Source organism: Juglans microcarpa x Juglans regia, chromosome 4D (assembly GCF_004785595.1).
Source record: "Juglans microcarpa x Juglans regia isolate MS1-56 chromosome 4D, Jm3101_v1.0, whole genome shotgun sequence".
Lineage (NCBI taxonomy): Eukaryota > Viridiplantae > Streptophyta > Magnoliopsida > Fagales > Juglandaceae > Juglans > Juglans microcarpa x Juglans regia.
In genome coordinates this window covers 34666008-34688122 of record NC_054600.1, presented here as the reverse complement: position 1 = coordinate 34688122, position 22115 = coordinate 34666008, and the positions used below count along the sequence as shown (strand labels likewise).

The 22115-nt window shown below is 33.5% G+C and overlaps 2 protein-coding genes across 2 annotated transcripts; both read left to right on the top strand.

Moving 5' to 3' along the window:
- The first annotated feature begins 5756 nt into the window (after positions 1–5756).
- On the top strand, positions 5757–7129 carry LOC121259370. The gene has a single exon (XM_041160934.1). It carries the CDS (start codon positions 6198–6200, stop codon positions 6702–6704), a length of 507 nt encoding a protein of 168 aa, XP_041016868.1. The 5' UTR covers positions 5757–6197; the 3' UTR covers positions 6705–7129.
- Positions 7130–12711: 5582 nt separating this feature from the next.
- On the top strand, positions 12712–16751 carry LOC121259369. The gene is made up of 5 exons (XM_041160933.1): positions 12712–13336; positions 15391–15441; positions 15539–15601; positions 15703–15771; positions 15937–16751. The coding sequence occupies exons 1-5, from the start codon at positions 13001–13003 to the stop codon at positions 16207–16209; spliced, it is 792 nt and encodes a 263-aa protein (XP_041016867.1). The 5' UTR covers positions 12712–13000; the 3' UTR covers positions 16210–16751.
- The last annotated feature ends 5364 nt before the right edge of the window (positions 16752–22115 follow it).

Sequence of the window (22115 nt, the reverse complement as noted above, 5' to 3'; positions counted from 1 at the left end):
GATGAATAATATAAAAGTTTGTTCTCATTTGTAAGATTGAAAAAGTTAAAACGAGTTGAATTTAAAATAATATAAGATAAGATAAGATAGTTTTAAATAAGTTTAAAAAGTTAAATTATTTATTATATTATATATAAAAATTTTAAAAATTTATAATAATAAAATAACGCGAGATAGTTTTTGAACCCAAACAGGCGTATCTCCCTTTCATCTCATCATTAAATGTGCGCAACAACTTACTCATGACTGATAAAAGGAGGAAAAAAGGGGGCACTCAAAGTTGGCCTGGAAGATTATTTCCTACACGTTTCAGGTTACTTTAATTTTTTTCAGTTTTATAAAGTAGAAAAAGTAGGATTCAGTACCTTTAGGCAATTAGAGGATGGATGGACTACAAGCAGTACTCCACTTTACGAAACACCCTTTTTTTCTTCTTTTTTCTCGAAAAAATACACTTGCATGCCATTGCCTTTCTTAATAATAATAATATACCTCTATATATATTAATGTTACATTGTAGTAAGAGTAATTGTTATATTCCGCTGCTTAGAGAAAAACAACGTTATCTCACGTGTTAGGTGAGATGTAGGTTTGAAACTGAGACAGTCCCGAACACGCCTAGGGGCCCCTTCCCATTCAACAGCTACCCCCACCTTATACATACATATATACATGCATGCATACATGTATATGCATGTATCAGTGGTCAACGCTGTCGTCTTCTTTTCATTTCTTTTATTTTAGTTTTATGAAATGTTTTTCTCTAAGGTCCCACGTCAGCACGTCACTCGCCAATAGGAGCAACACGTACAAGTCTGCCGATGATCAAGGATGGCCACTTGGATATCAAACGTTACGGTCAAATATAAATTAAATTAAGGTCAGGGAATTAAGATGAGTTTGGATGCAGAAATTGACATTAATCAACCTTACATACTATTTTTATTTTTATTTTTATTTTTTAAAAATAATTTTGATTTTATTATTTATAAATTAATTGAGTTATTCTACTCATCGTTCATACATCACGTATTTGATAAAAGAAAAAAATAAAAAATTATATATAATATATAATATATAAAAATGATAAATAAAATTTTTCGTATATATATATATATATATATAATAACGGTCATGTTACGTGACGTTCAAGGATGGAAAAGAGAGGTACTTGAGGATCCGTTTTCATCCTAATTTTAGGCCTTTGATTTGATTGTAAAAATGTAGACACGTTTATGAAATAGATATCATTCTGTGAATTTTCTTAACAATATATCAGTATTACATACTCAATGACGGTTACTTGGTTTTTTTTTTTTTTTTTTTCCGAAGGAGACGGTTATTAGGATTTATACGTTTCTGATTGATATTAAATATTAATCATACTTAGACTACAAATTATGTTAATTTTTCACGAGTATAAAATAATGACCGATGAATTATTTCTTAAGCATGAAGTTGGAAATCATGGATATAAGAAGTATTTCATCTCATCTCATCATTACAATTTTATCAAATTTTTACATAAAATATAATAAACAATTCAATTTTTATAATCTTAAAACAATAATAATATTAAAAAATAATATTATAACAATATTTTATTTAACTTTCAACATCATCTCAACTCATTATCTAAATCGCACATAATACTCCCATTTATATATATATCCTCATTTATGGCAAAATAAAACCCTTTAAATTCAGGATACAATATAATTATCACAAATTTTAGGCACCATCTTTAACAAATTAATTAAAGAAATAAATGCAAACTTGGCTGGTTTGGTTCTAGCTCATTTCATATAATTATTACAATATTTTTAAATTTTTACATAAAATATAATAAATAATTTAATTTTTTTAAATTTTAAAATAAAAATAATATTTTATTCAATCTTAAACAAACAAATATCTCATCTCAGAACTACGTGACCAAATAGCGCCGCTAATTTTAAGACTTTTTCAGCTTTATTAGACATTAATTTAGAGCTATTCGGGCCATGGATGGTGAGGAACGTCACGTTCATGTGCTAAACCAATAATCAGTATTACAAGTTAATATATTATAAAATAACATGCATGACAGGCGTCAGGCAAGAGTACCCCTTTTTTTCTTTCAGAATTATATGTATTAGCCGTCGCCATTTTAAAGATTATGTGATGTTTTTTTTTTTACTATGTGGCCTCAACTTTTTAATTTACTTAATAATTAAGAAAATTAACTATTAATAAAATTATATATTTTTTTAATAGTCACATGGTTAAATAATAAACAGTAAGGTTTTTTTTTTTGCCTATTAATAATGAATGCCTGGATTGGCCAATAAATTAATTGAAAAGAGTGGAGGAGAAAATGCATAGCTGGTGCTCGTAAGTTATGATGGTTCAGTAAGAGTGGGGGCCCAGTAGCTTTATTGGTTTTTGCATGTTGATATGCAATTATGTATAGGCTATAGCATTGTACATGCATGGTATTTGGGCCGGCAGGCATGCCCTTCCATGCTAATTCTCCCTTTTTTTTTAATATATTAGAAAAAAATTATTGAAATAGCCACATAATTAATATTAAGTATATACTTAAAATTAATACATTGATCGATCGTATTTAAAGTTAGTATTCAATTAATTAGAGTGGGCCAATATGCCTGCAGCTAACCTTACATGCACACGAGGACACCTATTTTGATGCGCTTTGCAATGATCGAGAGAGAGAGAGATCACTAAGCTGTGTTGCCTTCATGTTTGCCAGAATATCATAATTATAACAACAGAACGTAATATTTTAGATCAATATTACAGTCTTAATTTATGAATTTATAATTTTTTTTATTAAAGCATTTATTTTATAATAATATTTATTTGTACATCGTACGGCTGTTTTGAACTTTTTTTTACTCAATTGATATCATTTTATATTCGGATGAAGCCAACGTGTGCATGGGTGTTGGGAAATTTATGAGTTGCTACGGCATATGATCTGGAGCGTTATTGTTAGACTACCCAAGGGTTTTAAAATCATTTTCACCGACAGTTCAATCAACATCATATTCACAGATCAACATCCAACACGCGAATGCAAGTAGCAGTGACATATTATTCCATTCGTAGCCGTTCATCCATAAAAGGTGTTCACATTCTAATATTTAATTTCTACAGAAAATAGTGTCAGTCAGTAAAATATAATTTTAGATGTTAAGTTGAGTTGAGTTGAGTTGAGTTGAGATGAATTAAGTTCTTTATAAATAATAATGCGTTGATAATTTGATAGCTCAAATATACATTAGATGAGATGTATTTATGAAAAATTAAAAAATGTTAAAAAGATTATGGATCTCTTATGTAAAGAGATGGTAAGTTAAAAAAAAGTTTTTAACTGAATGATGTTTAGTGATTTGAAAATTATATATTTAAATATTATTATATCTAAAATAGAATCTAACTGAAAGAAGCTGAGCTCATTCAATGTTAGCAAGTCTTTAGCGTATAAGTTGGATCTTGGAATAGGGTGGAGCGGTTGGACTTAGGCCGGTTTGGTTTGGAATTTGGGAATAGCCATATCCGAGTTCTGGATTAAAAATGCAAAAAAGGGGGCGGCTACCATGCCGCCCCATTTTGACCGCTGGGCATACCGCCCAGCGTAAATTTTTTTTTTTTTTTTTCTTTTCATATTTTTTTAACATATTTAAATATATTTAAAAAATAAAAAAAATATATCAATACACTTAAAATCACTTCCTTAACTATTAAGTAAAAAAAATAAAAAATAAAAAAATAAATTTTGACTAGGTGTCAAATAGAAGTGTCAAATTAGGGAGGTAAAATAGACTTTCTCATGCAAAAATGAAGATTGGAATGATAATGGGTCCGCATGCGACAGCTCAGTCCAATTTGAATTTATTTTAAAAGAAAAAGAAAGACTTGAATAATCCTTTGTCTTCTTTCTTATTTCTAGAGGAAGAAGTAATAGAATAGAGTAAAAAATGTACAAATCACTTAAGAAATAAGTTACAAATGAAAATGAAAGAAAAATCAAAATAAGAGATTGAGAAGAAGTAGAATAAGAAAATTTTGGATAGCAGAAGTGATGGCGAAATAAGAAGGAGAGAACACAATATAGCATGGCAAAGATTACACGAAAAGAAGTTTGGGAGGAAATTTATAGGCAAGCACTTTGTGAACAAAAACAAGGGGCTTCGGTGGAAGGAGAGAGGGTTTTCACGAGAGAGGAATTGTTTTCTCTATAGACAGGCATATGCTATGTGTAATGGAAGAGCTATGAGGCAAAAGGTTATTTGAGGAAAAATAGACAGACCGTTGAAAGTTTTTCTCTAAAATGAAAAGAGTGAGCAAAAAATAACCACTGTATTTTTTTTATAGGTTATTCAGGGCCGGAACTGAAAAATCAAGTCCACTGGGTTAATGCAGGCCTACCAGCCAATTTAGGGGATGGGCTGCTTTAGCCATAGGAGAAATGGGCCCCAGGTACTGCCAATAAATTTTTTGAGTTTTGATATGAACCCACGTATTTCAGGTTGAACAAAAGTAATATACACATTTCAATACTTGTTATATATGCTAAGACCCCCTCAATAATCTTAATTTGTTGAAAGAACGTAACATTTATCGTGATACTTGGAAAAATGCCCACCAAAAAAAAATAAATAAATAAACATATTGGCTTGGTTTCAAATGGAAGATCATGTTGTTACGAGGTTCAAGGGGGTCTCCTCCTTTACTCTATATATATCCATCGATGATCATCATTCAGGTATGTTAACAGAACCCCTACTTTCTACTATGAAGATTGAACACTACATTTGATTTAGACATCGGATGCATTTCTACACCCTTCAAGTTCAAGCCTTCACGTTTCTTTGGTTGCAGGTCAGAGCTAGTGGGAGTGCGAAATACACGTTCAAAACATGTGTTTTCCTTTCAATAATCTTTTCTTTTTTCTAAAAAAAAAAAAAGATGGTCTTTCAACCCATTGGATTCCCCCAATTCCCTTTTTACAATCCATCTCTCTTTTACAATTATTCGCCATTCTGTACGGCCATATTGCATGCCATTAGCCTTTTCCCCTCTTTTTCTCTTCTTACCAATTATAGAAAATATTTTATTGAATAATTATTACTCCTCTTATATATATATATATATATATATATATATATATATATATATATATTATTGAATTACTCCTCTTATATTGAATGACCTAATTAAGCATTAGTATTGGATTGACTATCTTATTCTTCAAATTTTGACTAATATGTAATTTTTTCACTTTTAGCTAATCATTCAAAACTGAAGTCTACGTTGGATTAGTCAACACACTCTTTATAATAATAAAATTTTATTATTTATATTTTTTTAATTAATTTATATTTTATTTTTATAATCTTTAATAACTTCCAACAATCATATTCATTTTCATTTTCACAATCTAACAATCTATAATATAATAATCTCATATATATATAGATGATAAAATCTCATATGAATAAAAATCTCATATTTATAATATAATAATCTAAAAAAATAATTTTAGACTTGTTATAATTATTTTCATATTTGAAAAGAAGAATAGATTTACTATAACTTATAATTTAGATAAAAAAAATTTAACTAATTCATTATAAAACAAATATAAATAATATTTATTAAATTTAAAGTAAAAAAGACATTTAGTTAATTCAATGCTCTATATGTAAATTTCCTTTGGAATAATAGTAGAAATGGGCATTATGGTACAAACAAATTGTCTCTCCTTTCATTTTACTTTTTAAGTTTTAGGACAATATTGGATCTAGCCCTATTTGTAGGGCTCAATAGTCAAAGATGGGGGGAGCAAGGCAATTGCGTAGAAGCAGAACTGCAGCCAGGGCCCAGGGCAATCACTAGTGGTCGTGGAAGATTCGCACCTGCCTCGGATAGATAAGCTATTAACTAGCACTGCACTGCTGTCCTATAACTCACCACTGCTCCTCCACACAGTCTCTGCACATTTGATATTCTTTCTCTCTTTTTCTCCTCCCCTCGCCCTCTGACCTCCAAATCTTTACCTGTTTTTCTTTCTGAAGCCTTTAAAATCTTTTTTTTTTTTTTGGTTCTTGTAAACAATTTCCTTCCTTTCAAACCCTTTCCTTCTGTATTTTTGTTTTTGTAAGTTAAATTTATTTCTGGGTTTCAGTATAATGGGTGGTGTGGCAGTTCTGAAACCCCAAGATTGTCTTAAGGAGTCTCTCTCTCCAACTCACATGAAGAAGCCACGAAACGCTTACCCTAACCGTGTTAAGCGTACACAATCTAATCGCAGGAAAATAAGCCCTACGCGGCCGAGCTCCTTCCCGGCTCCGAGCCGAACCGTGGTCCAGAAAGCGCCGTCCAATAACCTCATCATGGGCCAGGTCAAGATCCTTAAACGCGGCGAAAATCTGAGCCAAGCAGATAAGGAGAGCCTTGAAGAGGTGGATCTGGGGTCTACGGAGCGACTGGGTCCAGATCCGGTCTCTATCCCGAATCTGGTCCGACTGACGACCGACTCCAACGTAGTCGCTGGGTTCTATGCCGGGGCGTCGGTGTTTGCGGAATCTCCGCCACCTAGTTCGCTACCTTTACCGGCTTTCTTCTTGAAGAAGTGTGTACCCGTAAAGAACGAAGATGTCGCTAGCGACTTGCGTAGGATTCTACGGCTCGATTAGAGTAACGTGGTCGTGGTCGGATGGTTTGGCATCAACCGTTGATGTGGAGTAGTTGTTTGGGTTTTTTGATTCTCGACCTTGCCTTACTTTTTTATCAAGGCGAAAGTTGAGTTTGTGACCCAGAAGCAGTCGTGGTATTTAAGTAGTTTAAGACCTTTCTTTCAGGCAAGGATTCTAATCAGGCGATGATGTATAGGTTCAGCTTTTATTGGGATTGGTTGGTGGGGCTTGGAGCTGGATGGCGAGAATGATGTCTGGGTTTTTCCCCTTTTTTCTCAATTTCGTTTTTTTTTTTCGGGTGGTAGTTCATAGATTGGTGTTTAATCTGTGTATCCCTAGTTTACAGGTTTTTGTTAAATATCGGTTTGTGTAATTTACAGATTTGTGTTAAAACTTGTCCATCTAATCTATAAGGTTCGTGTTAAGTTAGGTTTGTAAAAGCATTCTCATTGGTTCCCTATATCTTATTTTTTCTTTTACTTATAATTTGAGAAAAAATTTAAGGAATGCTTTCAAAATCTGTGTCCATCGGATCTTTTAGGTAAAATATTTTAGGCAACAAGTTTAGAAAATGAATAGTAGTTTCTCATTTATTCATTTTAGGAAAAATATTTAAAAAAATTATTATTCATTCCTTAAATTATTTTTATCAATATTTTATTCATTTTAAGTAAATTAATTATTCTTTTAATCATTTACAATTTCTCTCATATTCATATTTATTATAATTTTAAAATAATTTAAATAATTACGAAAATATAAAAAAAATTTAAATTTTTTTAAATTTTTATTTAAAATATTCACTAAAATAATAATTCAAAATATAAGAAAAAATATGAATAGTTAAATTTGTAAATAAAAGTGAGAGAAAAATAATAAAGAAATAATAGAAAAATATTATTTTAAAAGAATAGAGAATGGATAAGTGATGAAATGTAAAAAAATTTTGAAATATAGGTAAAATTTAGAAAAAAATTTAATAAATATATTTTTTAGTTAAATTATAAAGAATTTTATGAAAAATCTAACGTCTCTAACTTTGTATAATTTACCGGTTTGTGTGAAGTAGTATGTTTGTTATTTGTATCAGATTCCTGTAAAAGTTTCTAAAAATTTAGTAGCTTTGACGTGGAGCTCTCAATTTGTATCGTAGACTGCCTAATTGATTGAGTGGACGCTTTTGACGTACCCTGTTTTGTATGAAATTGTTTATATTACAATCTATGAGAAAAGGCATGCCAGATCCAAGGTTCATATTACAATCCTAAAACTCTCTATCTAAAACTGGTGCGTTAGAACTTGAAGTTTGAAGATGCAGGGTTAAGGTTGTTTCCATGTGCCTCCTGCATCGATCCTGAAATCTAATAGCATAATATCTCATTAATTTATATTTTGTTATTCTATTTAAAATTTATTCTTATATTGAATTATTTATCTATTAGTCAAAATAATAATAAATATTTTTCTTGATTTATTTTTTTTTAATATTTTACAATTCTACTAATTATAATTCATAATCAAATTATAATTAACATATGATTGTTAGAGACAAAAATATTAATTATAATTAACATATAATTGATAGATATAAATGGTAAAAATCCTAATTAATAAGTAAAAGATGCACGGAGGCAGCATTTTGAAAGAAAATTGCAGAAAAAAGAATATAGAGGTGAACATTGTAGTGGTTTTAACAAACTGGTTTTAGAAAATTATTCCCTAAAACAATGTAATTTCTGAAAACTCAAAAATAATTTTTACACTAATTATTTTATTTCTCAAGCAATCAAAGTGCAAAGAGAGAGTGTTTACAAGGGAATAATAATTTTTAATGTTTTTGGTCTAGTTACAGGAAACACGAAATATGAGCCAATGACTTGTTTTACTGTAGCTAAAAGTTATTTTTGTTTACATTTGCATAATCTAATGCAACACATTTTTATGCTTTATTAGTCAAACTTCTCACTTTATTTATATTTACATAATTCAATGAGAGTGCTCTTAATATATTTAAGGATTTGTTTGGATAGAGAAATAATCTATCCAATGAGAGTGCTCTTAACATATCTAAGAGTGTTCTTAACACGTCTAGATCATTTCATCATTAAAAATTTTTTAAATTTTGACACAAAATATAATAAACAATTCCATATTTTAAAATTTTAAAATAATAATAATATTAAAAATTAATATTTTATTCAACTCATATGAAATAATTTCCATCTTCTCTTACTATTGAAACGATCGTGGGGAAAAAGATGTGATCCTGAAATTTATCAGAGCTTTGGTGCATGTTCGTTCCTCTTGTTAATTTATGAGATCGTATGGTAGTTTTTGCGGGTCTGCGCACCTTTCGCTCTCTCTCTCTCATTCTTTGAATCCTGCTGTCTTGCCTATAACCTCCTCCCGATTGTAAATAAGATATTAATATGCGAGAATTATAATTTTTCGGTTAATTATATTTTTTTCATTTGCATATTTTTTTTTTATAAGTAATAATATCAAAGCAAAAATATAAACAGGGAAATAGTAACAGGAAGCCAATGAGAAATTTCCCGGGCTCACTGTGTATTTGCATTTCTAACTATTAGTAAGACGTGATAGTTTCGATGGAGATTGATTCGTTCGTTTGGGGTGATAGCAAAAAGCTAAGAAACGAAAACAAGCAAGTATTTAAAGAACTTTCTGTTCAAGAAAAGCTTGTTCGTCCACTTCATTTTCATTCTATTTAAAATATTTGATACGGTTATAAATATTAGTTAGAAAATGTGATCTTATTTATTGTAATTTATGAGAGGGTGGCTGTCCATTTATTGGTTCCCAGCGACGGAATTAATGATAGTAAAGGTGAAGAGAGTGAATTGCATCGGCAAGTGGGGTTGGAGCTCTAGTGTTTTGGGCCACGAAGGCAAATGCCGAAAGCTGAAACAGTTGGGTATCGTAAGCTTAGCCTCAACCTTTCCTTGGTGCTTCCATTTTTTTAAAATTTCTGATGAATGAAGGGCAAGTTGCTGACATTGTTCTCGTTGTAAATGTCCTTTTAAATGTATATAGTATATAGTGAAAAATATGGGTGGGGGCCATTACAGAGGGATGGTCCATCCGTAATGAGTACATGAATTCCCTTTGGTAGCCTCACTTATGGTTCCGAAGTGCAGGGCTTGGTCCCATGCCTTTTTAGTGTTATACCTGCTACATCCATACTCAGGTAATAAGTTTGGTTTCACCAACTAATGATGTTTATAATAAATAATGTACAATGATATAACTGAATTCCATGAAATCACGACGTACGGCTCTTATGGCGAATTATATATATTCTTCTGATGAAAATTACCCCAAATGTCATTGGGAGAAGTTCAGTGCATTTCCCAACCTCAGATGCCCGGCCGGTGGCCCGGTACACCACTTTTTTTAAGTTTATTTATGAAACGGTGCACGAAATTACTCCTTTATTGTCAATAATCAAATTGAAAATTATACACTATATTTTAAGTAAGATAAGGTGTCGATTGATCATAAACTTATTCAATCTGAAGGTTTTGATTTGTCCAAATATTAATTACTCACATAATAACCATCTTGAGAATAGCCATGTCTTGTTAATACTTTAGAATTTAAAAGAAGCTTTACCTCAATAATTTCAATTTGGAGAGAATTTGTCTTTCCTATGTGGTCGACTGGAGTCACGTATTCCTTAAATATTGCACCACACGGCCCTCTCTCTGTGGAGTCGTGGACCGTGGCTCCGCTACCATTTGTGGGGGCCCCACCGAACTGATCCTCTTCTATTCTTTGATCCCAACAAAGGAAAATAAGATATCGTTTGAATTTGAAGATAAATTGAGATAAGTTGAGATAAGTTGTAAATAGTAATAAGATGAATTATGAATAGTAGTGAGATTTATGAATTAAAGTTGATGAATAATAATAAATAATAAGTTGAAATGAGTTGAGATGACAAGCGAATACAAACTGGATTAAGTCTAAAAACTAAAAAAAAAAAAAAACTAAGAGGAGTTATGATCAGCTACGGTTCTGTACTTTTACGGTTCATCTTCCTCAAATAAAACACTTCCACGTCGTAAAGCTTTGGTTTCCTCAAAAAAAAATTGACTCAGTCCGAATACTACTTCACAATCAACAGTGAAGTCTGAAACGTGTGCTCGCCGAAAGAGCAACCTTTCTACGCACGCTAGCTCTTAATCATGCTGCCTGCCGTACCTTTCGTTCGTGTAACGACCTTCAAACATCCGAAGCACGTGCGTAAGACCCCTCTGTTTTTCAGGTTCAATTTATTTTCTGTTAAGCTTTAGTAGTCATCATCCTCGCATACTATAAAGCATTTAATTTTAATTTTAATTTTTTAAAATTTTATTTAGTTTTATTCCTTTTAAACTAATTGAATTATTTTAATCATATATGTACGCCACATATTTTGTAAGAGAAAAAAATAAAAATAAGACCTAGCTTGGTTACCAATATGAAATTTTCAAATTTCACAAAAATATAATAAATAATTCAACTTTTTTAAATCTCAAAATAAAAATAATATTAAAAAATAATATTCTAATAATATTTTATTCAATTTTTATTTTATTTCATCTCATATGTATAACCAAACAAGATCTAAATGTAGTATATGACATGTGAAGATGATAAATATAATTTTTCATTTTCTATTGATTTAAATGTTATTAAAGGAACATATACTTATAGGAAAATTCTATACACTATACTACAATTTCACTTTCATCCCACTAAGTAAGAGTGACACATTTATCACAATTAAATAATTATTTATTGCATATTTTTTTATCATTTAATGGTGATGAATGTGTCACATACTATTTAGTATGATCAAAATAAGATGATAGTGTAGTGTATATAACATTACTCGTGTGTAGTGTGAAATGATAAATATCATTTCTCTCAATTATTCAATCTTAAATGCTTAATAAATATAATAAAAATAGTTCATATTTATATAATTTTTTTCTAAAATATTCATGCCCTAAGCAATAGTATTGATCATGTTGTTCCTTTCCTGATTAGTGGAAATTTATAGATTGAAAGCCTAAGATCACATACAACCATTTAGATGTTACCTTTACTTAAAAGTGCTAAATGAAGGGAAAATGTAGCATATTTCTATTCAGATAGTTTAGTTTTTTATTTTATGGAGAATGAAAAAATTATTGCTTAACTTTAAACTTCAAAATGGAGAAAATACAAGTTTAGTAAGACCCATAAAATTTGGACGAGTTATAATATCTAATTTGCATTTAATATTCACGTTGTCAATACAAAGCAACTTTTAAGTCTATTTTGAACTTTTTTTTTTTATTGTTTTTGTTTTTGTAGAAATTATTTTAAGAAAAAATATATTCATCATTTTTTCATCATCTATGTGGATAATTGAATCCAAATCAGAATCCTATTGTAAATAATTGTCGTCATTTAGCAGATTATTGGACGGGTTCCACGAAAATATGATCGATTGTTTGAATATTTGTCCCAACCTTATTGGCATACACCAAATCACATTCTCAATTCTCACCAACTAGCCAACTCAAAAAATGTATCATTTATACAATTACCAGATTTAACAAATTTAAAATCAATAAAAGAAAGTACCATTTATTTCGGGGGAAAGATTAATAGATATGTTCTAATGCTTTTTCAGATGTAATTCTGAAAATAGATGTTCCGCTGCAATGAGCATTCTCCATGGAAATAGAAAAGCGGAGGAACTGTAGAATCGGTATCGTATAAAGCGCAAGATACAAAGGAAAAGGTTATACTATCGTTACCAATCGATGTTCGCTAATCGGTTTATGAAGCCCTAGCTAGACGAAGCATTCCCCCCACCAAAAATTAAAAATTAAAAATAAAAATTGTCAGTTCCACGTCTGACTGTGGACCCACGCTCACACCTCATAAACGACCTTGAAAAAAAAGATGAAAAAGAAAAGTTAAAAAAAAAAGTAGTCGGACTGAGACCCACACCCACCCTAACAACGAAGACGAACAAAAACGAATAACTGGAATCTACTCCACCTTCGCCACCACACCCGACATACATAATGCTATACTCCGCTTCTCTATAATATATATATACCCCCCTCTCTCTCCCCCTCTTTCCTTTCTAACTTTTATCTCATCCTCTTCCGCCCCTCCCTCCCCTTCTCTCTCTCTCTCTCTCTCTCTCTCTCTAGATTAACGCCTCTCTTTCTCAGAGACGCGCATAAAACAATCTCTCTCGAAGACTCTTTGTTTTTTGACGGTGCGAGAAAATGGTCAAGGTAGAGTGGGTGAGGACGGCGATGACTGACGATACCTTGGTGGCCGAGCTCCTGGTGCGTCTCAAGCAGTCTCAAGCTGCGTCTTCTTCTCACAAATCTTGTCCTAGAGCGGTCATACCGCTCAGATGGGGGCTGAGGCAACCACGTTCGAGGCCGCCTGCTTTCAGATGTGACGCCGTTCCGCGGAGTAAAGAAGCTGATTCGAGGAGATGTAGCCCCACCACACCTCTCTCCTGGAGCGGCGGCCGTTCCCCTTCCGCAACTGCCGACGGCTTTGAGGAGTCTAACGTCAACGCCAGCTTTTATTTTCCCGCCTTCAGATCCAAGGTGTTCTCTCTGAATATATCTGTTTTTTTCTCTTTTTTCTTCTTATTCTTTCTTCTCTTCCTCGACCTTCAGTTTCGTATTTTGGCTGCTGGCTCCCTGATCTGTAACGTGTCATACTTGATTTGTTTGACGAGAACACCCTTGGACAGTGTTAATTTACGTCTGAAGAATGGTGGAGCTAAAGGTTGAGGGTGGGGTGGTCGCTTGTCTGTCGACGAGAAACCTCTTCAGATGGCATTTTGGGTCATTTTACCAATTTCACCTTATTTTATCGTCGTATTTACTCGGTGTATTTTGTCAGTGTCGAAATCGATGTCGATTGCCCATCATGCAATCGTTTTCTTTCCCCGTCTGGCCAGAATACCTTGCGTCAAAAACAAGGTCAAATCTGCAAACATAAGTGCTTTAGTTCCCCTTTACTAGCGGTGTTGTGTTTCAATCTCCGATCTAGTGGCGACGAGTAGTCGGCTGTTAAAATTCCAGAGGATTGCCCTAATCTCTGGTCACGTGAGGTGAGCCAGACATGAGAGAGGAAACACAACTTCACGTTTTCTTCTCGCCTCTTATCCGGTCACCTATCTTTCTTGATGGCATTCGATTTGACCAAATTATCCTTTCAAAAAATGGCCATTGGTCATTCGTCCCGGAAGCTTCATTCAGAGGATCTTTCCTTGTCGCTTTTTGGATGAAAATGCCACCATATTGTCAAAAAAACTTTATATCCTGCAAGAGGGCCTTCTTGTCAATTGGAGCATTGTATGGTTAGGTGGACCCTATCTACAGGGAGTTGGGGCCAGGTGGGGTAGTCACATAGAGAGGGAGAGGGCAGTGGGCTGTTTCAGTTTTTTGTTTTTTGGCTGCTAATGGGAAGAGATACGAGTGGGTTCGGTTATAGTTTGGCGCTGTTTGAATTTTGATCATGTTGGGACTTTGATGAGAACGAGAGAGGAAGTATCAGATGTGGCGTGGGTGGTTTCATGATATTTGATTTTGAGTCACGCCCTCATCCATGGGTACTATACCTCTGACGCTATTCAGCGCCACTCTTTATACGGTGTCGTCTAGTTTCTCCCCCAAAAATAAAGTTAAAAAAGAAAAAGAAAAAAGAGTAATGTTGTCGCGGTGTGAAGAGGAGCGGATGGGAGGAGGGCGTGTCGGACGATTGTGGAATTAATTTCGGAGATGTCAGCAAGCTAGTGAGACCCGAGATTGGGTAAAAAGGGCAATGCATGTGAGCGAGTCACGTGAGTTTAAATATATTGAAAGAAAGGATTGTCACGTTGCACCGCGTGTCGGCTCTCGCGATGATGACGACATTCTTTTATCTTTTGAGTTGCTAACTACGACCATCGGTCTAGACGCAGTACGGCTTCCAATTCCATTCTCATTACCGACTAATAACCCAGAAAATTCACAGAGTCAGAGGCTTGATAATCGTTTTTCCATAGTGGGTCCAGCTCCCCTCCTAATCTTCCAACTGCCCATGCTTTTATTTTTCTTTAAACGCATTTGATGCCCTTTTATTATTTTATTAGTGTTATTTTCTTATTTTTCTGTTAATTTATACTCTATATATATGTAATTACAAAATTTTCTTGTACTTTTGTCTTACTTTTTGTTTATTGTAGTTGTCCGAGAAATCAACAAAAGTCTTCTATTCCTATCGCTAAAAGAAACGTTAAAGCACGACTGTGTAAACTCATGCTGCTAGCTTTTAGGATTAGCATTGGGGTATGTATTATGTAGTGCCGTCCTTAATAAGCTGTCGCCACTTGCCACGTTAACTCGTGTTTGTGGCATCATTTTTGTGCTTGCGTTGCGGAGACCCATGAGTCGGATTGCTACAAAGAGCTCCTGTAATTCTCGTATCGGCATCACTGCAATGTTTAATTACTCTTGTTTGAGTCGGACTTGGCGGCAGTACTAGTTTTCATGTTTTTGCATGAATGGGTTTATTGGAATCAGGCAGTGTGTGCCTGCCGTTGCAGGACTCGCTTTTCTTATCCTTGAGTACGATGATTCTGATGTGTGTTGCACGAATATTTTATTTTTAGGGTACTGCCGCAAATGAATCCACCGCTACCAAAAGGTCAAGAAGAAAAAAGGTAAAATCCATGTTATTAAATATCGTATTACATCTGCCAAATATTCTCATGAAACTTTAAAGGTGTTCTGATCCGAAGTGCATCTCAAATTCTATAGACATTTGCTGAACTTAAAGACGAGGAGAATTCCCTATTGAAGGAAAGGATATATTTGAAAAAGGTGTGTTCTTGCTGCGTCTTACCGACTTTCTATATTTCGTAATTTATACCCTACTTTGTTAATATAACTATTTTAAAAATTAATCTTGCATCACGGAACAGGAGTTGGCAACATTACGTGCAACTTTCATGGAACAGAAAGCTAGAAACGAGAGCTTTAAGAGAATGAAGGTTAGTTGACCTTTCTGTGTGTATATATCATCAATGTACAAATTTGCCAAACAATATAGCAAAAAACTAACGGAAATGGGCTCTATATAACACTACCGGAATAACCTTATGTTTCGATCGCTCTCCTTTTGAATCTTCTGAGAACCACCTCTTTATGTTTTGCAGTTTGACTTGGTTTTGCATTCTGCAAAGAATCCGAGTGCAACTTTTGATGGACAGGAGAACGCAATTCTCAGAGAACCCTTTCAGGCCTCTACTCCTTACCATAACTTTCCAAGATTACGAGAAAATTCCTCATATGATGATACTATGCAATCAGAACCTTGCACGACCGACAAGGCCACTGCCTCTACAAGGGACAGCAGCTGCTTACTCCCCGATCTAAATATGCTGCCTGATCTAAATATGATGCCATCCGAGGAGGATTCTACTTCTTAGATAGAGGATGAGCTGCGGACTACATGCCGACTGTTTTTCTTCTCCTTCCTAGGGGATCTGGTTGGATTAGACTATTACACGGTCTCTATTTTTACTAAAAACATGATCTTCTGGTACATGGCGCACGGCCAATTAAGGATAACTTGGTGGATGATGTAACTGTATAAAAACTTGGACGAAGTTGCACTGGGTAGCTAGGATTCAACTCGTCCCAGCTTTACTTCTTGAAATGTGAAAGAAGTTGAGAGTCTTGGAGAAAGGGGTTTTGAGGGTGGTAGTGTAGCCAGTCCTAGCCGTTAAGATTCCCAGTATTCTCAATTGCGGCAAGGTTCTTTCCCTCAAAAACTAATTGGGGGTAAATCATCGTTACTTGTCGTTTCAGAATTATGTAGACATAATTTTTGTCATTCTTTGTAGGGAACACGCTGTTGGATTTTCCTGTTGAAGGTAACTTGAAAAACCAATAACCGTTGTGTTCTTGTTCACTCGGTATTTTTTATGTCGAGAGGTTGTTGTTATATGAAATTGCTTTATTTGGAGCAGATCTGACCATACATTTTGTATATTTGCTTATGTTAATTTAACGATTGACTTTTTTTGCAAAAAGTCTGCTAGCAAACGTCGGGCTGTCACTGCCGGTTGGTTTCGGAGAAGCATTATTGGCCTTGACGAGTGATTGAGTAACTGAATTCACATCTCGGCGAATTTTGGACATTGAAGGCGTCAAGAAAGGGGGGCGACTTTGTCAACCCCATAGATCATATTGTTAGAGACTTGAGACTTTATTTGTCCAACTTTGCTACATACCAACCGGCGTGTAACCGACTGACACAATGGTCCAACTTTCGCTTTTTTCCGTCTTCCTTCCTCTCTCTCTTTTTCTCCCCTCCATTATTCCGTTCAATGAAAAACGAAACTGTTCTCTACACCTCCATTTTTTTCTCTATCAATTTCACTGTACCCCGGGCCCCCTCTTCTTGTTGTCATCCCAGCAGCTTCAATTTTTGTTGTAAGTGAAATTTTTGTTGTTTGCCTATGCTCAGCTACCAGGTCATATTCGGAGTCCATTTTCGTATAATCTCTCTTTAATTGACAGATTCAACAAAACCAGAAAAATGATAATGATTTTGACTGGAGAAATGGTTTTTGAGTTTGTTTGAAGTTGATGTGATTTTTTTCTCTTAACATATAATTTCCATTTACTATAAAAATTGATGACTCGAAGAAGAAAAAATCTATTCATCATTTATTTTTTTATCATCCTCTCATCATCCATGATGTAGCATTAGATGATAGGTTAACAAGTTAAATATAAGTAAATAGTTTCTAATCATCTAATATCACATCATGAAATGATGAAAAGATGATAAAAATTTGAATAATAAAAAGCTTTCCTTTTCATAGAATTACCAGTAACAAATAAAAGATTTTGAGCCTTATTGGGTCACATAGGATTTGGGCTGGGCATTTACCGGAGTTGAGGCCCGATAATTGGTTACAATTTGCACGAATATGTAATTATAATTTTCGTCCTGAAAATTTCTCTCCTTTTTATTGTGAAAGTAATGCTAATTATACATTTTAAATAGATAAATTTTGTATAAGTCATTTATAAAAAAATGAGTCGATTAATAAAAAATAAATTTTTTTATAATTTTTCAAGATGAGATTAACTTTTTAATAAAGACTTTTGCTGACTTATCTAATTAGAATTTATAGAAATCATTTCTCTTAGGAGGCTGTAAGGTGAGGTCCCCGTTGAATATGCGGGCAAATACTCAATTGTGTGATCACGTATAATGCTATTGTTGGAAGTTGCTGATGAGACGTAACCGGGGCTGTTTGGGTTTAAGAGATTATGACCCTCCGACTCGGGGATAAGGAAAATGAAAACAGTAAGCCACGCGGTTGGTATATATGTAGCGAAAGGGTTAATCCCATTTTTATAAATAACAATTTCAGGCACACCAGTCAAACAAAATTGGTATGGTGGTTAGAACTAGAAGGAATTTGTCCATTAAAATTTATTATATGGGCCGAGAAAAAGGTATTGGGTTCATTCGTCTTTAAATAGAAAAGGTTCTTAGACAAAAAAACAAGCTTTGCATTAAAGAAAAGATTAAAGATAGAAAATGAGGGAGGGTCAATGACTCAAATGTCCTTTCCCATAATAATAATAAATCATTTCCACAAGTGTGGCTGATTTGTTTGAAGAGTGAGATAAAATGAGAATTTGTGTAGTAAGATAGTTTGTGAATAGTAATGAGATAGATTAAATTTAGTATTTTTTAAATTTTGAAAAGGGAAATAGAAAAAATTGAATAAAAAATATTATAAAATTTAAATATTGTAATAATATGATTTTATAATATTATTTTTATTTGAGGATTGGAATAAGTTTGAATTGTTTTTTATTTTTTATTTGAAAATTTAAACTAATTGTAATGATTAGTTTAAAAATTTTATATTTAAATTATATTTAAGAATAAAATGAAATGACATAAAATAAAATCAACTGAAAATTTCGTGTCTTATCTAATGCGCCGAACCTGCCAAGTGTTTCCAAATGCGCCACTCTAAAATCATGTCAGACATGGAAGACGAAAAAGGCAAGAAATCGGAATAGACTGATCTGGCTCGGGCTAATTCACGTCCTTCACTTTAAGACCTGAGTCCAGTACATGCAAAGAAAATGAACGAGAAAGCTGTTGGGCCTTATTGGATCATAAGAACATGGGCTGCGCATTTATGGGCCTCGCTTGTCTATTTTTCACCTAGGTATTTTTACGGATAAATAAGAAAAGTGTCAGTATAATTAAAGGATCGAGTGTTGTGAAAGCGAAGAGCGTGGAATGTTGAGAAGGGTCGTATTTATCATTTTTGTAAAGATGCTAAATGGATTATGTGGCATTATTGAGTATATAATCTTTTGACGTCAATCAGTGGGTGATTGATTGGTCTTATCATTCTTAATGTCTGACGATAAGATTATTTATATAGCAATGTTTTGGATCTTAGTATATAGCAATGTCTTGCCAACATGATCAAAGTAAGAGAGAGATCAATAATCAAGTCTCTTCTTTTCTTTGGAGGTTTATGTTGTTCTTAAAGGAAATGCACATTAATGAAGGAGCTAGCTAGGAGAGAAGTTTAACCCTTTCTTCACTGGTACTTGGAATTTGGTCACTCTCGGAAATGCTACTTTGGACAGATGGCCTCATGCAACGCCGTACTGGAAATTCAGATCATATCAAAATGAATGTGGAAAACGTGAGACTGGAAACAAATATGAAAATGATTCTGATTCTGAAACCCATACTACTGTTTTTTGTCTTTTAAGGACCGTTTGGATTGAGAAGGATTTCAATTTATCACATCATTACAATTTTATTAAATTTTTATATAAAATATAATAAAAAATTCAATTTTTTCAAATTTTTAAATAATAATAAAATTAAAAAATAATATTTTATTCAACTCATCTAAAATCATTTTATCTCATCTCTAGATGCAAACCAGCCTCAGTCTATAAAATAATAATACTGCTTTTTTAAGCTAAAAAGATACGGCGTAAAAAAATTTAAATAAATCACATAAAAATAATAATTGACCGTAACTTATTATAATATATCGAATTAAAAAACTTTTTTTTTATTATTGCATTGAAATTTTTAATTTTTACAATTAAACCGTGGCGTTTTGTCGATGGACAAAATGGAGCAGAGTAGGAAGTTTGTGGACGTAAAAGATAAACGTGGTCATATTTGGTCCACGAAAACTTCGAATTCGTATTACAGTGCTCCAACTTATAATACCATACCCTGACATTCACATTTGGTGTACAAGATTCCTAAAATTCGTCTGCCGTGTCATGCTACAGTACCCAACTCTCCGTCTCAACCTTCGATTCACATAAGACAAAATACTTTAACCATTATATAATAATATATTTATTTTTATATAATATTTTTGTATATCAAAGTTTTAAACACTTCCTTCACGGACCTAAACTTCTATTGTAAGAGAGAGTAGGTGCATGCACCATCAAATCATGTAAATGGGAATGATACCCCCGACTACAGTAGTTTGTGTACATGAATTCTCAGTTTCCTTGTGTAAATATCTCCCTATATATGTACAAAGTGGTCGCCATCAGAAATTACGCATCATGCAAATAGGAAATATGCCTCGCACGAATTCTCAGTTCCTGAGTAGACTAATCTCATGTCACTATCAGAATTTACACATCGTGTAAAAAGGGTAATATGTCTCCTCCATAGTAACTCTGCACATGAATTCTCAGTTTTCCTTAAGTATATTGATTGGTCCTTATCAGAATTTACTGAAGAAAAAATATTGAGAGAGACACGTGAAAGAGAGAGAGAGAGAGAGAGAGAGAGTAAATGGGTTTGACATCACAGAAGAATTACAAACAAGACACAACCATCAAAGCTAGCCAATGCTTCACCCTATTAGATGTCCTTCTTTGTTGCCTTTTTCCTCTTCCATCATGTCACCTACATTGGACGGTGTGACAGTTGGGTGCCCCCCATCCCCCCTCCCCTTCTTTATTCTGGTGGCTGTCCCAATTCTCAAGCCTAGCTAAGCTGAATTTCCCAAACCCCCACCAATTTCGCTCAGCTTACTCTCGTTGCCTGTCTGTCGGGGATGTAATTTCATGGTTTTGAAACTTCATCAGAGAGAGAGAGAGAGAGAGAGAGAGAGGGTTCGTAGAGACCAGTAGGAAGTTGAGAATGAGTTCTTTTTCGGATTCTTTGTAATGGGTGGGGGTGGGGGGTAGAGGGAGAGGCAGGCCAAGAGCAAAGAGAGATAAGTACCGGCTGTGTGGTCCAGGAAAGTAGACGCTCCAAGTGCTTTTGTGGTCCATGAAAGGAAACAAAACAAAAAATGCCTAACTCGAGAGGGAAAAAAAAGGTGGGGGGAGCAAAAGAACACCGGATGAGGATGGCCAATGCCATGTGATTAAGGATATATTTGGGTATCAATCTATTTCATACATTCAAACATAAATTTTAATATATTTCATACATTCAAATACATCTTAATATGATTAATAAAATACTACTATTTACATATTAATTCATATAATTTGATAGATCACCTTAACACCCAAACTCAACCTAACCCATCCTTGCGATTGTTGAAGTCATAACACAACGGGTCTTTGTCAAGATAAATGCTATTCTTATTCTTTAGTTGGAAAAATTATAATAATTTATAAATATTTGTTATTGTTTAAAAAAAAAAACATGCACGACACTAGATGGTATGATATCTTCTCCTATCTCAAATTAATGATGTCATTTTATCAGTACGATTTCTACATGCTCGATGTAAACCGTGATAGAATATTTTGAATTGAACATATTCAAACCAATTGCATGTCCCTATTCCTATTATACACCAACACTGCAATTATTTTGGAACTACTTTTTGCCAAAATTCCCTCTCCACGATCACTCCAAATTGATACTATTTTTCCTTTGCGTGTACGACCATGTTGGTGATAAGTGCGCCTTAAATAGCATATATCGAGACGACACAAAAGTTTTTTTTAAAATAAATAAATAAGCCTTCAATATACTTTTTTTTTTCCTTTCGTTTTTTTGTTCTGTCCTTACAGTGTGTTGAAAGGATCTTACATGAAAGATAAAAAAGTTTTCAAGCGTTATGGATAAGGCGATCACATCTGTGGGTGTGGGCCAGCGGCCCATTGTCACGCCTAATGGGGGAGGATTGAGACAGTTCAACGATTAATGCAATGGAACATTGGGGGGTTTTTGACAATTCAATCACTTTTGATTGGCTATATACTATATATACACACATACACATAAAGTTTCCGATTAGTACGGGTTGTCCATTTTTTCATGCAAGGGGAAAGA

Excerpts from the sequence above, each read along its gene's own strand:
- LOC121259370 (XM_041160934.1), top strand. The coding sequence starts at position 6,198 with ATGGGTGGTGTGGCAGTTCTGAAACCCCAAGATTGTCTTAAGGAGTCT.
- LOC121259369 (XM_041160933.1), top strand. The coding sequence starts at position 13,001 with ATGGTCAAGGTAGAGTGGGTGAGGACGGCGATGACTGACGATACCTTG. Across the intron at positions 15,442-15,538 it reads AAAGGTCAAGAAGAAAAAAG|ACATTTGCTGAACTTAAAGA; the intron begins GTAAAATCCATG and ends CAAATTCTATAG. Across the intron at positions 15,602-15,702 it reads AAAGGATATATTTGAAAAAG|GAGTTGGCAACATTACGTGC; the intron begins GTGTGTTCTTGC and ends ATCACGGAACAG.